The sequence below is a fragment of the Dendronephthya gigantea genome, unplaced genomic scaffold (assembly GCF_004324835.1).
Source record: "Dendronephthya gigantea isolate DGI-Jeju-01 unplaced genomic scaffold, DenGig_1.0 000157F, whole genome shotgun sequence".
Lineage (NCBI taxonomy): Eukaryota > Metazoa > Cnidaria > Anthozoa > Malacalcyonacea > Nephtheidae > Dendronephthya > Dendronephthya gigantea.
The window spans coordinates 255,951-270,655 of NW_021163167.1; the positions used below are offsets into that span (position 1 = coordinate 255,951).

General features: G+C 36.7%; 1 protein-coding gene and 3 pseudogenes across 1 annotated transcript; all 4 read right to left on the bottom strand.

The window, feature by feature from the left end:
- Positions 1-3,367: 3,367 nt before the first annotated feature.
- On the bottom strand, positions 3,368-3,486 carry LOC114537475 (annotated as a pseudogene).
- Positions 3,487-5,318: 1,832 nt separating this feature from the next.
- LOC114537474 lies at positions 5,319-5,439 on the bottom strand (annotated as a pseudogene).
- A 789-nt stretch (positions 5,440-6,228) lies between these two features.
- LOC114537476 lies at positions 6,229-6,346 on the bottom strand (annotated as a pseudogene).
- Positions 6,347-9,649: 3,303 nt separating this feature from the next.
- On the bottom strand, positions 9,650-14,549 carry LOC114537470 (dipeptidyl peptidase 1-like). Its single transcript, XM_028558505.1, has 5 exons — positions 14,067-14,549; positions 13,360-13,585; positions 12,397-12,644; positions 11,430-11,702; positions 9,650-10,364 (listed from the first exon to the last, which is right to left on the bottom strand). The coding sequence occupies exons 1-5, from the start codon at positions 14,467-14,469 to the stop codon at positions 10,147-10,149; spliced, it is 1,368 nt and encodes a 455-aa protein (XP_028414306.1). The 5' UTR covers positions 14,470-14,549; the 3' UTR covers positions 9,650-10,146.
- Between the last annotated feature and the right edge of the window lie 156 nt (positions 14,550-14,705).

Consider the following 14,705-nt stretch of genomic DNA (forward strand, 5'->3'; position numbering starts at 1 on the left):
TCAAAAGTGGCCTACGACACGTAGTATTCCCAAGCGGTCACCCATTCAGGGCTTATACGTTCCACCTACTCAGAGTCATGGTTTCTAAATGCTAGACAATTGCATGTCTATAGACTACCATCCAAGTACTAACTTGGCCCGACTATAGTTTTAATTTCGATATATTTTCCAAGAGATATGGTGGACGTACACATTTTCTCAGAGAAAACAAGACCTTTTGATAAAGGAACATTTCTCGGGAAATTCATACAAACTACAAGAAAACTTCCCATGAAACTTAATGAGTACGTTGGAATAATTTCCTGCCAATAAATGAAAAGAGGCCCACGACAAGAAGTATTCACAAATAGTCACCCATACCATACAAGTAGTAACCTCGCCCGACTTGCTTTAACTTCGATGATCAGGCGAGAACCGGTGTTTTCCAAGTGGTATGAACGTAGACATTTCCTGAAAAAGAACAACAGCTTTTTATCCAGAGACATTTCTCGGGAAAGTAAAAACAAACTGCGACCAAAGATTCCGAGGTTACTTAATCAGTACGTTGGTATAATTTCCTGCCAATAAATGAAAAGAAGTATACCGCAAGAAGTATTCGCAGGTTGTCACCCATGAAAGTACCAACTTCGCCCAACTTGTTTTAACTTCGATAATCAGACAAGAACCGGTGCTATCCAAGTGGTATGGATGTAGACATTTCCTCAGAGTAAACAAGAGCTTTTGATCCAAGAAAATTTTTCGGGAAAGTCAAACAAACTAAAACAAAAGCTTCTCAGGTAACTTAATGAGAACATTGGAATATTTCTATACAAAAAATCAAGAGGCCTTCGACACGTAGTATTCCCAAGTGGTCACCCATTCAAGTACTAACTTCGCCCGACTTGTTTTATCTTCGGTGATCAGATCTTTCCAAGTGGGATGGAGTATGAGCGTAGACATTTTCTCAGAGAGGAGAAGAGCTTTGGTCCAGGAACATTTCTCGGGGAAGTTAACAAACTGCGACAAAATCTTCGCAGGTGATTTGATGAGGACATCCAAGTACTAACTTCTCCCGACTTGTTTTAATTTGGCGTAATTTCCAAAAGATATGGTGGACGTAAATATTTTATCAGAGAAAACAAGAGCTTTCGATCAAGAAACATTTGTTGGGAAACTCAAACATTAAATGAGAACATTGAAATGATTTCCTGGGAATAAATGAAAAGAAGCCAACGACACGAAATATTTCCATGTGGTCATCCATCCAACTATTGAGTTCGTGCGACTTGTTTAATCTTCGGTGGACATTTCCTCAAAGAAAACAAGAGCTTTTGATCCATGAAATTTTCTCGGGAAATTCAAACAAACTACAACAAAAGCTTCCTAGGTTACTTAATGAGCTTTAAGCTTTAACTTCGATGATCAGATGAGAAACGGTGCTTTTCAAGTTGTATGGACGTAGACATTTCCTAAGAGAAAACAAGAGCTTTTGGTCTAGGAACATTTCTCGGGGAAGTTAAGCAAACTGCAACAAAATATTCGCTGGTAACTTGATGAGAACATGAGAATGATTTCTATACAAAAATTCAAAAGGGGCCTACGGTACGAAGTATTCACAAGTGGTCACCCATCCAAGTACTAACTTTGCCCGACTTGTTTTATCTTCGGTGATCACACGAAGCTTTGATCCAGGAACATTTCTCGGGGAAGTTAACAAACTGCAACAAAATCTTCGCAGGTAACTTGATGAGAACATCAGATTGATTTCCTGCCAATAAATGAAAAGAAGCCCACGACACGAAGTATTCCCAAGCGGTCACCCTTTCAGGGCTTATACGTTCCACCTACTCAGAGTCATGATTTCTAAATGCTAGACAATTGCATGTCTATAGACTACCATCCAAGTACTAACTTGGCCCGACTATAGTTTTAATTTCGGTGTAATTTTCAAGAGATATGGTGGACGTACACATTTTCTCAGAGAAAACAAGACCTTTTGATAAAGGAACATTTCTCGGGAAATTCATACAAACTACAAGAAAACTTCCCATGAAACTTAATGAGTACGTTGGAATAATTTCCTGCCAATAAATCAAAAGAGGCCCACGACAAGAAGTATTCACAAATGGTCACCCATACCATACAAGTAGTGACGTCGCTCGACTTGCTTTAATTTTGATGATCAGGCGAGAACCGGTGTTTTCCAAGTGGTATGAACGTAGAAATTTCCTGAAAAAGAACAACAGCTTTTCATCCAGAGACATTTCTCGGGAAAGTAAAAACAAACTGCAACCAAAGATTCCGAGGTAACTTAATCAGTACGTTGGTATAATCTCCTGCCAATAAATGAAAAGAAGTCTACCGCAAGAAGTATTCGCAGGTGGTCACCCATGGACCCAAGTCAAACACACGAAAACAAAAACTTCTCAGGTAACTTAATGAGAATGTTGGAATATTTCTATATAAAAAATCAAAAGAGCCATACGACACGTATTCATGGACATGTAGTCACCAGTGGCGTAGCCAGCCTGACGATTTGTCCCGCTATGCAAATATTTTGGTGTTCATTGACTGTGAAAACAATTAATTTCTAAAGAAATGAATAATGATAATAACATAAAATTTGCATAACATGACTAAATCGTCAGGCTGGCTACGCCACTGGTGGTCACCCATCCAAGTACTAACTTCGCCCGATTTGTTTTATCTTAGGTAATCAGACGAGAATCGGTGCTTTCCAAGTTGTATGGACGTAGACATTTCCTCAGAGAAAACAAGAGCTTTTGATCCAGATACATTTCTCGGAAAAGTAAAAACAAACTGCAAGAAAAGCTTCCCAAGTAACTTAACGAGTACGTTGGAATAATTTCCTTTCAATGAATGAAATGAAGTCTACGACACGAAGTATTCTAAGGTGGTCACCCATGCAAATACCAACTTGCACAACTTGCTTTAACTTCGTTGATCCGACGAGAACCGGTGCTATCTAACTGGTATGGACGTAGACATTTCCTCAAAGAAAACAAGAGCTTTTGGTCCAAGAAAATATCTCGGGAAAGTCAAACAAACTAAAACAAAAGCTTCTCAGGTAACTCAATGGGAACGTTGGAATATTTTCTATACAAAAAATCAAAAGAGCCATACGACACGAAGTATTCATGCACATGTGGTCACTCATCCAAGTACTAACTTCGCCCGATTTGTTTTATGTTAGGTAATCAGACGAGAATGGTGCTTTCCAAGTGGTATCGACGTAGACATTTCCTCATACATGACAAGAGCTTAGATCCAAGAACATTTCTCGGGGAAGTTAAGCAAACTGCAACAAAATCTTCGCAGGTAACTTGGTGAGAACATGGGAATGAATTCCTGCCAATAAATGAAAAGAAGTCTACGACAAGAAGTATTCTCAAGTGGTCACCCATGAAAGGTGCAACTTCGCCCAACTTGTTTTAACTTCGATGATCAGAAGAGAATCGGTGCTTTCCAAGTGGTATGGGCGTAGACATTTCCCAAGAGAAAACAAGAGCTTCTGACCCAAGAAAATTTCTCCGAAAAGTCAAACAAACTGAAAAAGAAACTTCGCAAGTGACTTAATGAGAACATTGGAATATTTTCTTTAGAAAAAATCGTATGAAGCCTACGACTTGAAGTATTTACAAGTGGTCTCCCATCCAAGTTCTAACTTTGCCCGACTTGATTTGCCTTTGGTGATCTCACGAGAATCGGTGCTATCCAAGTGGTATTGACGTAGACATTTCCTCAGAGAAAACAAGAGCTTTTAATCCTGGAACATCTCTCGGGGAAGTTAAGCAAACTGCAACAGGTAACTTGATGAGAACATGAGAATGATTTCCTACCATGCAATAAATGAAAAGAAGCCTACGGCACGAAGTATTCCCAAGTGGTCACCAATCCAAGTACTAACTTGGCCCAACTTGTTTTAATTTCGGTGTAATTTATATAAAAGGTATGGTGGACATTAACAATTTTCTCAAAAAAATTAAGTGCTTTTGATCAAGGAACATTTCTCGGGAAATTCATACAAAACTTCCGAGGAAACTTTAAGGAGTACGTTTGGATAATTTCCTGCCAATAAATCAAACGAGGCCTACGACAAGAGGTAATCACAAATGGTCACCCATACAAGTACTAACTTCGCCGGCTTGCTTTAACTTCGATGATCGGGCGAGAACCAATGCTTTTCAAGTGGTATGGACGTAGACATTTCCTCAAAAAGAACAACAGCTTTTGATCCAGAGACTTTTCTCGGGAAAGTAAAAACAAACTGCAACCAAAGCTTCCGAGGTAACTTAATGAGTTCGTTGGAATATATTCCTGCCAATAAATGAAGTATTCACAAGTGGTTACCCATCCAAGGACTAACTTTGCCCGACTTGTTTTATCTCCGGTCATGAGACGAGAATCGGTGCTATCCAACTGGTATGGACGTAGTCATTTCCTCAGAAAAACAAGAGCTTTTGGTCTACGACAAGAAGTATTTACAAATAGTCACCCATGCAAGTACTAACTTTTTAGAGGCTTTAGTTCGGGGAAGTTAAGAAAACTGCAACAAAATATTCGCAGGTAATTTGATGAAAACATGAGAATGTTTCCTACGGCAAGAAGTATTCTCAGGTGGTCACCCATGGAAGTACCAACTTCGCCCAACTTTTTTTAACTTCGATGATCAGACGAAAACCGGTGCTTTTGATCCAAGAACATTTCTCGGGGAAGTTAAGTAAACTGCAGCAAAATATTCGCTGTTAACTTGATGAGAACATGAGAATGGTTTCCTGCCAATAAATGAAAAAAAGCCTACGACGAGAAGTATTCGCAAGTGGTCACCCATAAAAGTACCCAATTCCCCTTGTTTTAACTTCGATGATCAGACGAGAACCGGTGCTTTTCTAGTGCTATAGACGCAGACATTTCCTGAGAGAAAACAAGAGCTTTTAACCAAGAAAATTTCTCGGGAAAGTCAAATAAACAAACTGAAACGAAACTTTACAGGTAACTTATTAGAACATTAGAATATTTTCTATACAAAATATCCAGAGAAGCCTACGACACGAAGTATTCACACAAGTGGTCACCCATGCAAGTTCTAAATTCGCCCGACTTGTTTTAATTTCGGTGCAATTTCCAAGAGATATGATGGACGTAAACATTTTATCAGAGAAAACAAGAGCTTTGATCGAAGAACATGTGTCGGGAAAATCAAACACTTAATGAGAACAGTGAAATGATTTCCTGCGAATAAAATCAAACTGCAACAAAAGCTTTAAAGGTAACTTAATGGGTAAGCTGGAATAATTTCCTGCCAATAAATCAAAAGAGGCCTACGACAAGAAGTATACTCTCAAGTGGTCACCCATGAAAGTACTAACTTCGCCCGACTTGTTTTATCTTCGGCGATCAGACGAGAACCGGTGCTATCCAAGTGGTAGGGACGTAGTCATTTCCTCAGAAAAACAAGAGCTTTTGGTCCAGGAACATTTCTCGGGGAAGTTAAGCAAACTGCAACAAAATCTTCGCAGGTAACTTGGTGAGAACATGAAAAGGATTTCCTACCAATAAACGAAAAGAAGACTACGATACGAAGCATTCTCAAGTGGTCACCCAACCAAGTACTAACTTCGCCCGACTTGTTTTAATTTCGGAGTAATTTCCAAGAGATATGGTGGACGTAAACATTTTATCAGAGAAAACAAGAGCTTTGGATCAAGGAACATTTGTTGAGAAACTGAAACACTTCATGAGAACATTGAAATGATTTCCTTCGAATAAATCAAAAGAAGCCAACGACGCGAAATATTTCCATGTGGTCATCTATCAAACTATTGAGTTCGTGCGACCTGTTTTATCTTCGGACTTTCTAAGTGGTATGGACGTAGACATTTCCTCAGAGAAAACAAGAGCTTTTGATCCAGGAACATTTCTTGGCAAAGTCAAAAAAATTCCAAGAAAAGCTTCCCAGGTAACTTAATGAGTACGTTGGAATAATTTCCTGACAATAAATGAAAAAAGCCTACGACAAGAAATATTTTCAGGCGGTCACCCATGGTGGCCGCCCAACTTGTTTTAACTTCGATGATCAAACGAGAACCGGTGCTTTTCAAGTGGTATAGACGTAGACATTTCCTGACAAAAAACAAGAGCTTTTGATGCAAGAAAATTTCTCGGGAAAAGCTTCCCAGATAACTTAATGAGAACATTGGAGTATTTTCTATACATAAAATCAAAAGAGGCCCACGACACGAAGTATTCACAAGTGGTCACCCATCCAAGTAACTTCGCCCGACTTGTTTTATCTTCGGTGATCAGGTGAGAATCGGTGCTTTCCAAGTGGTATGTGGACGTAGACATTTCCTCAGCGAAAAAAGAGGTTTTGATCCAGGAACACTTCTGGGGAAAGTCAAACAAACTGGATAAAAACTTTCCCAGGTGCCTTAATGAAAACATTGGAATAATTTCATACTAATAAATCAAAAAGAGCCCACCACAAGAACTTTCTAACGTGGAGACCAATTCATTTACTAACTTGCTTTACTTTTTTTCACTTCGGTGTTCAGACGAGGACCGGTGCTTTCAAAGTGTTTTGATCGTAGACATTTGCTGTGAGAAACAATAGCTTTTGATTCAGAAATATTTCTCGGAAAAGTCGAACAAACTATAACGAAAGCTTCCCAGGTAACTTCTGATGAGAACATTGGAATAATTTCCTGGCTATAAATCAAAAGAGGCCTACGACACGAAGTATTCACAAATGGTCACACATCCAAGTACTAACATCCAGTAGGTGCATTTCAAGTGGTGTGCACGTAGATATTTCCTCAAAAAGAACAAGAGCTTTTGATCCAAAGACATTTTTCGGGAAAGTAAAAACAAACTGCAACAAAAGCTTCCCAGATGATCAGACAAGTACCGGTGCTTTTCAAGTCGCGTGGACGTAGACAATTGCTCAGAGAAGACAAGTGCTGGAACATTGATGCAGGAACATTTTTTTGGGAAATCTTCGAAGAAGATCTTCGCAGGTAACTTAAGGAGAACATGAAAATTATTTCCTGCCAATAGAAGTCTACGACACGAAGTATTCCCATGCAAGTGGTCACCCAACTAAGTAGCTACTAACTTCAGCCTACTTGTGGACGTAGACTTTTCCTTGAAGAAAACAAAAGCTTTTGATCGATGGACATTTCTCGGAAAAGTCAAACATGCTACAACAGAAGAACAAAGCTTCCCAGGTAACTTTAGAGAACATTGAATATATTTTCAAATAGTATAGACGTTCATTTTATTACAGTAAATATACCAAAAAATGTTTGAATATGTTTCCATAGTCTGTTTAATAGCATTTTAGGTGGTTTCCCAATTTTTTAATTGTTTACAGTTTTGGAAACTACTTAAACTTAAACAGACAAATATATAAATTTGAAAAGGTTTCCATTACTAGATTCCTAGTGTTTTACAGAATAGATTTCAAAATTGTGTCGTTTGCTAGATGTTGCATATAATTATATATTGATATTTTTTTTGTTGTCGTATAGTGACAATTAACTATTTATATTTAGATATGACGGACACGTGAACAGTGCATGCATATAATTTGGACAGAAATATGGAAATCGAGATATGAAGTTAAAAAAAGAATATCGATACAAAATGATTGCATTACGACAGTAGTGAATAACTTTCATATCCTCATGGATTTAAATTTGGGAAACGGAGACGAAGTGAGGTGCTGTTAGACTTAACGGCGATTATCGCGTAATAATCTGAGCCCGAGTCGCTCGACCAATCAGAGGCCAGAATATTTTATATTCACTTTGGCTTTGTAATTATATTAATTTCTATTGAATGATCAATTTCTAATGTTCATATTGACATCCTTTTTTGATGTCTGGTTTTCATCAGCGAAATAGGCATAAGAAGAGAACTTTTGAAAAGTGAAAACAAGGAAACGCATGCATTAACACAGGCACAACCACGCGAAATAAGCAAAAACACAAGCTTAATGAAAACCAATAATCAAGACAAAATAGATTTCAGAAAAATATATAGTTCCTACTTTGTCTTTATTATATATATTTAAGTCAGGATGTTTTATCTCGAATGCTTGAGCCTATATATGCTGGAATGAAAACCAGGTTTAAACCGTAGACAAATAACTAGATTATATTAAACAGTAAACTTAGAAACTTGGATTTTGCTTTACCGACATTTTTCCTTTGAAAAGCGATGTTAATTTGAAACAATTTCATGGTTGAGTACACCAATCATAAGTAAATAGTCATTTACATAGTATGCGCAAATATATAGTGTTATGATTGTAAATTGTATATGTATTGTTAAAGGAATTGTTATGTAAATATTAATAGTGTAGTATCATATTACATAGGAAATGGGTTTTTGAGGTAGCACGTACTAGCAAAACCAATGTCCCACACAATAACGTAAACGGACGCAAATGTGGGTTGTTGTGGAGCGAAAACAACAGAAAAACATCCTGTAGGAGATGCGCCAGGAAAATGCATCATTGTTTGGTAAAGCATCCTGTTTTGTTATTATAAATATAAGTTAAAATCATTGTTGTAAGTTAGTTGTGTATTAGAGCGTGAATTGTTGCAAAGTGTTGATTCCTGAATAAATGTAAATTAAATTATATACAGTCCCAGATTGTGAGGTTTGGACCAGCGAAGCGAAAAATCAGACTTGTTTCGAGATATTATTACACAAATATCGGAAAAATTTTTACCAATCAAAAACACTATCCTTAAACAAAATATATTAATAAATATTAGAATCATATACTATTTACTCTCAATATTATACCAAAAAAACTTTATTATACGCACTTCACTTGAAGCAAAGTCACGCACTTTCTTTTATTTTTGTAATAGGATCCTCAAATGTGATGTAATATATCTATGTATGGTTTAACTAGGGGTCTTAATCAAAATGAAAATTTGTAATTAATAAATAGGCGAATAAAAAAAAATACCAACAATCCCTCAAAGGTTGACTTGATTTCATCGTCGATAGCTCGCTGTTTTCCTATTAAACAAGTTTGTTATAACCAAAAAGTGTTCCTTTCCCAAAAAGTGTATCTTTATTCTAAAATTAGTAAATTGCAAAGTTTGGTTGCAAAATATTCCAAAATACAAAAAAATATGGGATAAAGTTTTGTAGGCATGAAAATTGTCAATTTGGGCCTGAAATAGTAGCAATAGTTGCAAGTTTCCACTGCTGTAATTTCTTACATCATTCTGGGCCAAACTAAAATTAAAAGAAGATATAGGTATCCTTTCAACTATAAAGCTATCGCAGCCCAAATTTGCGTGATAATTTGAACGCGAAACTTTTTCTGGCAATATGTCATAATGGAAGAAACAGTAATTCTTTTGGTGTTTTGAATTTTGAAACTACACTTGTTGGTTTTTAACGTCAAAATAGTCATGATTCTCGAAAGGAAACTCGGTATAAATTACTGAACGGCTCAGTTTGCTATAATTTTTTTGATAATTCTGACTTTATGGCCGCTCGATTCGCCGGGTACAAGTAGGGCCTAAATTCCGTTCTATTTTGAAAGATATTGAAGCCGGATCTTTCTTCCTTATTTAACGATATAAAAATATGTTTGTTGCGTTTAAAAATAGGGAGGAAACGAGCATTACGGATTATTCACCCTGAGTCGACGTATAACGAAGCTTTAAATCATGCAAAGTTGGATTCCATAAATGAAAAAAGAGAAAAGTTACGTATATTAAACTTTTTTCCAGGGTTGCGTTCACACGATATGAAAACGGATGGTATGAAAACGGAATGCTACTATTACATTACTCTAGATTCCATTTTGTCGTTTATGCAAAATCTGCTTACAATATCTTTTCATTTCGCAAACATTGCATTCGAACTTTGAGAATGATTGATTTTAATAGTTTTCGTTCGTTTTAGACCTTGGATATTTAGCTAACATATATTTCAGTTTATAATACACACATTGTTCATCAAATGATTTATCGCTATATGCATGCTGCTAAATTTGATTGGCAAAGACAACCACACACACTGCACGTAAATGACTTACACCCACTCATTGCTATTGTTAATATAAAATTATGAAGAATTGATTTCGTAGTAAAATGTTTTCAAAGAAAAATGAGCTCAAAAATCTTTCGCAACAGTAACTGCTACTCCAATACTCTCGATTGACAATTCGTCTGTACCACGTCGAATCCTAAAATATCCATCTTCTCCCCATCCAGTACCCCAGCTGTTCTTAACAATCCAGTATTTCATTCCAGATTTTTCATCGACGCCATAGCCAACTACAACGACAGCGTGGTTGGTGATTTCAAATGGATTAAATTTATCTTTCAAACCTGCAGATATATAATATAAAACACCATTAATACAAATACACAAACATTCCTATATGAATTAGCTTTAAGAAATCAAAACTCAAAGTAGTGAAAATAGACATTTATAATAGCGCGCGGTTTACGTATAGTTTATAGACCATATAATAAAAAATCTGCGATATGACATATTTTGGGGGCAAATCATGTCTTTTTTACCAACAACTTTACCATGTAGTTGACGAATTAAGAACGCGCTTGTCCGCCAACGGTATATCACAGATATCACAGAAGATTATTTAGAACTGCTTTTCCGAAACATGGCTATGGGAATACCACATTGTATTGGTGAATCTTCGCAGTTTGAGTAAGAATAAGCGGCAAATATGAAACAAAAATGGAGTTCAGTGAACACTTATTTGATTGATGGAACTATTTCAAACGTGGCTTTTAAGAGGCTTTGTATGACATGTTACATGACAATCAGGTGGTATGATTACAAGTATGACAACAAGTTTCAACAGCGTAAGCAAGTAGTTGATGGTTCGACAACAGTGCAAACAACACTGCTCACAGGATGAAGCACACGCACAACATTGTTCACTCCTGCTGCTACAACCTGATCAATTTTTGCCGTGTATCACAACTTCACCAGTTCAAGCAATTTAAGCGTCGACATGAAGACTTCAGGGGGTGAACTACATCAATTAATCACAGGGACCTTAAAATACACCAAATCTATACGACGTGGACGTGAAGTAATACTGTCGTCATTTTCACAGTTTCTAAATGTCTTATAGTTTAATCCGTGTAGTGTATGCCTGATTATATGTCATTTACTAAATAATATATACTGCTTCTTGTTCTTTATAGTGACATATAAGGAGAGGAATAAAAATTATGGACTCCTTTTGGTGATCAAGGTCAGTGCTGCACGTAAAACTAATAAAAACTTCGTTTTCTAACGCTACCGGCTGATTTCATGTCACCTCTATACGTACGTAGATTTGTGCATCTTCTATTAGATCCCTAATAGTAACTGTGACAGCCCGCACTCGCGATAGAAGATTTTTTCATCCGTCTACTTACCTGGATTGACATATATGCCACTTTTGTAGTGCATAAAATCGGAGGTCACTTCAAAACTTACGGAAAAAGGCCCGTTTTTTACGAGTTCTAACCGCATTAACGGCTCATTGCAGGCGCCATAGAAGCCGCCAACGTAGTGATAGTCGTTATTGCCATAATGACGAGCACATGAGGATGATTCGGTACACTTGCTGTCTTTTCCTTCATAAGGATAGCAAGATTCTTCAACCAAACCAAAGTCAATACCATATTTACTGATGAGATAAGGAAAACCTTAAAAATATAATGATTTTCTCGTTTAGCCTTCCACCATAGGAATTGTAGTTCCACTTTGATTTATAAAGACACTTTTGCGCTTTACTTAGGGGCTGTTCACATGAGCCTGACTACCGAGATCGAACTTGGCGTAAAATGGACTTTAAGGTATTGAAATGTGTAAATAACTCGATTTTGGTAGTCGTGTAATCATACTCACAATAGTATGCGATTGTTCTGTTTCAAAAAGACATTTTTCAATACTTTAAAGTTAATTTTTTAAATCTCGGTAACCAGGCTCATGTGCCCTAAAGACTGAGTTGAGGATTCAATTCCAAAAGTTTTATATTTGAAGATCTGTACTAATCCAAAATTAAACCATGGGCATGGGAAGGAAAATTTTCACGGTCATACTAATTACTCTGCTTCTTGTCGGTGTTTCTCAGCTTCTTGTCGGTTTTTGTCGGTTCTTGTCGGTAATTAGTATGACCCCATGGGAAGGAAAATTTTGAAGCGGTAGACGAACGATTTCAGGAAAAGTTTTTGGAATTAGGTCAGCGCAAATTGCCGATTTATGCGAAAATTTGCCCGCATTTTAGTAGAATTCGATAGAAATTTGCTTAACTTCAAATGTTTCTAGGAGGCTCAGTACCTATAAAGCTAATCGGCTTTTAAAAACCCAGCACAGGTTATGAAAAAAATTACGCGTCACCTCCTTCACATCCTTGAGAGTACTCAGAACAGCTGACGATATCTTGGGTGGACAAAATGTAACCAGTGGTGAGATTAGAGCTAATACGTGACCGGGCTTCAAACATTCCCATGGTAGAAAACGCATAACAACTGCCACATTGCAACTGATTTCGTATAGGACTGACGTAGTTTACGCCATTTACATCCCGCCAGTCAAAAGAAGTTGGTAGTTTATCAGCGGCCTCAAGGTCTTCTTTTTTGACGGGTCTAAACAAAGAAATGATGAGGCAAATGTGTTTTGGAACAGCCTTGGAAAGTAACCACAATAATAGTAGGTTAATAAATAATGAAAATAGCTAAATAATAAGAGTAGCAAAAACAATAAAAAATAATAAAATAATAAAAAAAAATTATTAATAAAAGCAGCCAAAATAACTGCCAAAAGTAATAGCCATATAGTAGCTAAAATAATGAAAATATAGTAGCCAAATAATAGCCATAATAATAAAAGTAACCTAAGTCATAATTTAAGGCTTTGAAGAACAACTTCATTGAATCAACTGTACATTTATAGGGATTAAAGAAAAATAACCTACATGCCTAAAAATGATCAGGTTGATGCAATATTGATATGACCAGGATGGAGCAATGTTTTACTGACCACATTGTTCAGAGTTGTCATCAACATTGGAGTTGTTATCAACATTGAACAATATTGTTACACCTGATTCATTTTCAACATCATTGTTCAATGTTGTTGACAAGTGTGAACAATAATGGCAGCACAACATTGTTGCATGTTGATAAACTATAGGCTCAGAGTTTTTGCCTATGTAGGTTTAGTACATTTATTGCTATATATACAACTTCCTATCGCTACTTAAAGTAACATCCAGTGTAGTATACTTTTGGGAGAAGTATTTTGCCATACAGGATAGACTGTATGTAAGATGCACACCAACACCATCAATTACTACTGTACCTTGGAGGAGGTGATTGGAACTTCTTTGGTCCTCCAGCTTTATACATCATTTCTCGCAGTGTAAGTTTTTCATACTCCCTATACACCGTGGGAAACCAATGATTTTGTTTCTCAATGATGGCTACAATGAAGTCATTGTTTAGTCGGTATGGTTTGTCATATTTAGATGAACTCAGGAATGCCATGTTGCTAACTTTTGGAGCTTGAATGGAATTTATCTTTTTTCCTGTAAATCAACAAAAAATATTGCGAGATAAGACTGTGCAAGATAAGAAATAAATTGGAAATCAACACATACAGGTTAGTATGGATGAAACCTAAGAAAATAATTCAGGACCAAACAATATGTTAACACAATTTGGCCCAAAATGATTCACCCAGACCCTAACAACATTGAAAAACTGTTGTCATTAAGAGTACCACAAGGTTGGAAATCTAGTTTACTTACAAGTGGGGGTAACAGTAAAATGCTATTTAAACCTAACACCAACCATTAGGTGACCTTGTATTGTATGATGACAATATATCCTGTCTAAAATAAATTGACAGTCTCGATCATGATTTCCTAGAGTAAAAATTGGGTTGAAGTATAGGTTAACGTTACACATGCTATCATTTGCCATCATCAGGCTGTCCGAAAATAAGCATGCTAAACATTGATGGCTCATGCTTACTTTTAGGCTGCCTATGACTTTACTTGAACTTACCATAAAAACATGCCCAGTTCTTGCTAACATCTTGCGCATCATGTGACCAACCTGGCATTGTTTGGTCGCAATAACTCGTAACCTTACTTCCCGATGCAACATATTTTGAAAAAGCGAAAAATTTGGTGCCATTTATGACAACTTCAAAGCCTTGATTATATATCATTGTCCAGAATCCTTTGTTATAGTCATCATCTAAGGCGATGTCTGGAAACAGTAAGTGAACGCGCAGTTGGGTGACAGCTTTCCAACTTGTATTACAGTTCAATGTATTATCGTGGCCATTTTCACCGATATAAAACGTCCACGTGCCCTGAACATCTTCAAATGTGCAATTTGCAGGGGTATCAGCTCGAATAGTCGTGAAAAATGTCGCAAAAACGAGAATCGTATTCAAAAGCATAATGAAACAATTCGAACAAAGGAGAAATCTTCAAAAATGTACAATCACAGTACAATCATGTGCCGAAGCAAACCGAATAATTTATGCAGAACAGATGATTGCAACATTGTTGCTTACATGACGTTTCGGATTGTAACTACATTTATTTACTTTTCTCCTCTGACTTTTTCCTGAGCTTTGTTTTGAATCACGGGCTCAATCGTAATGAATGAATAACTTTAAAAAATCCATAGTAT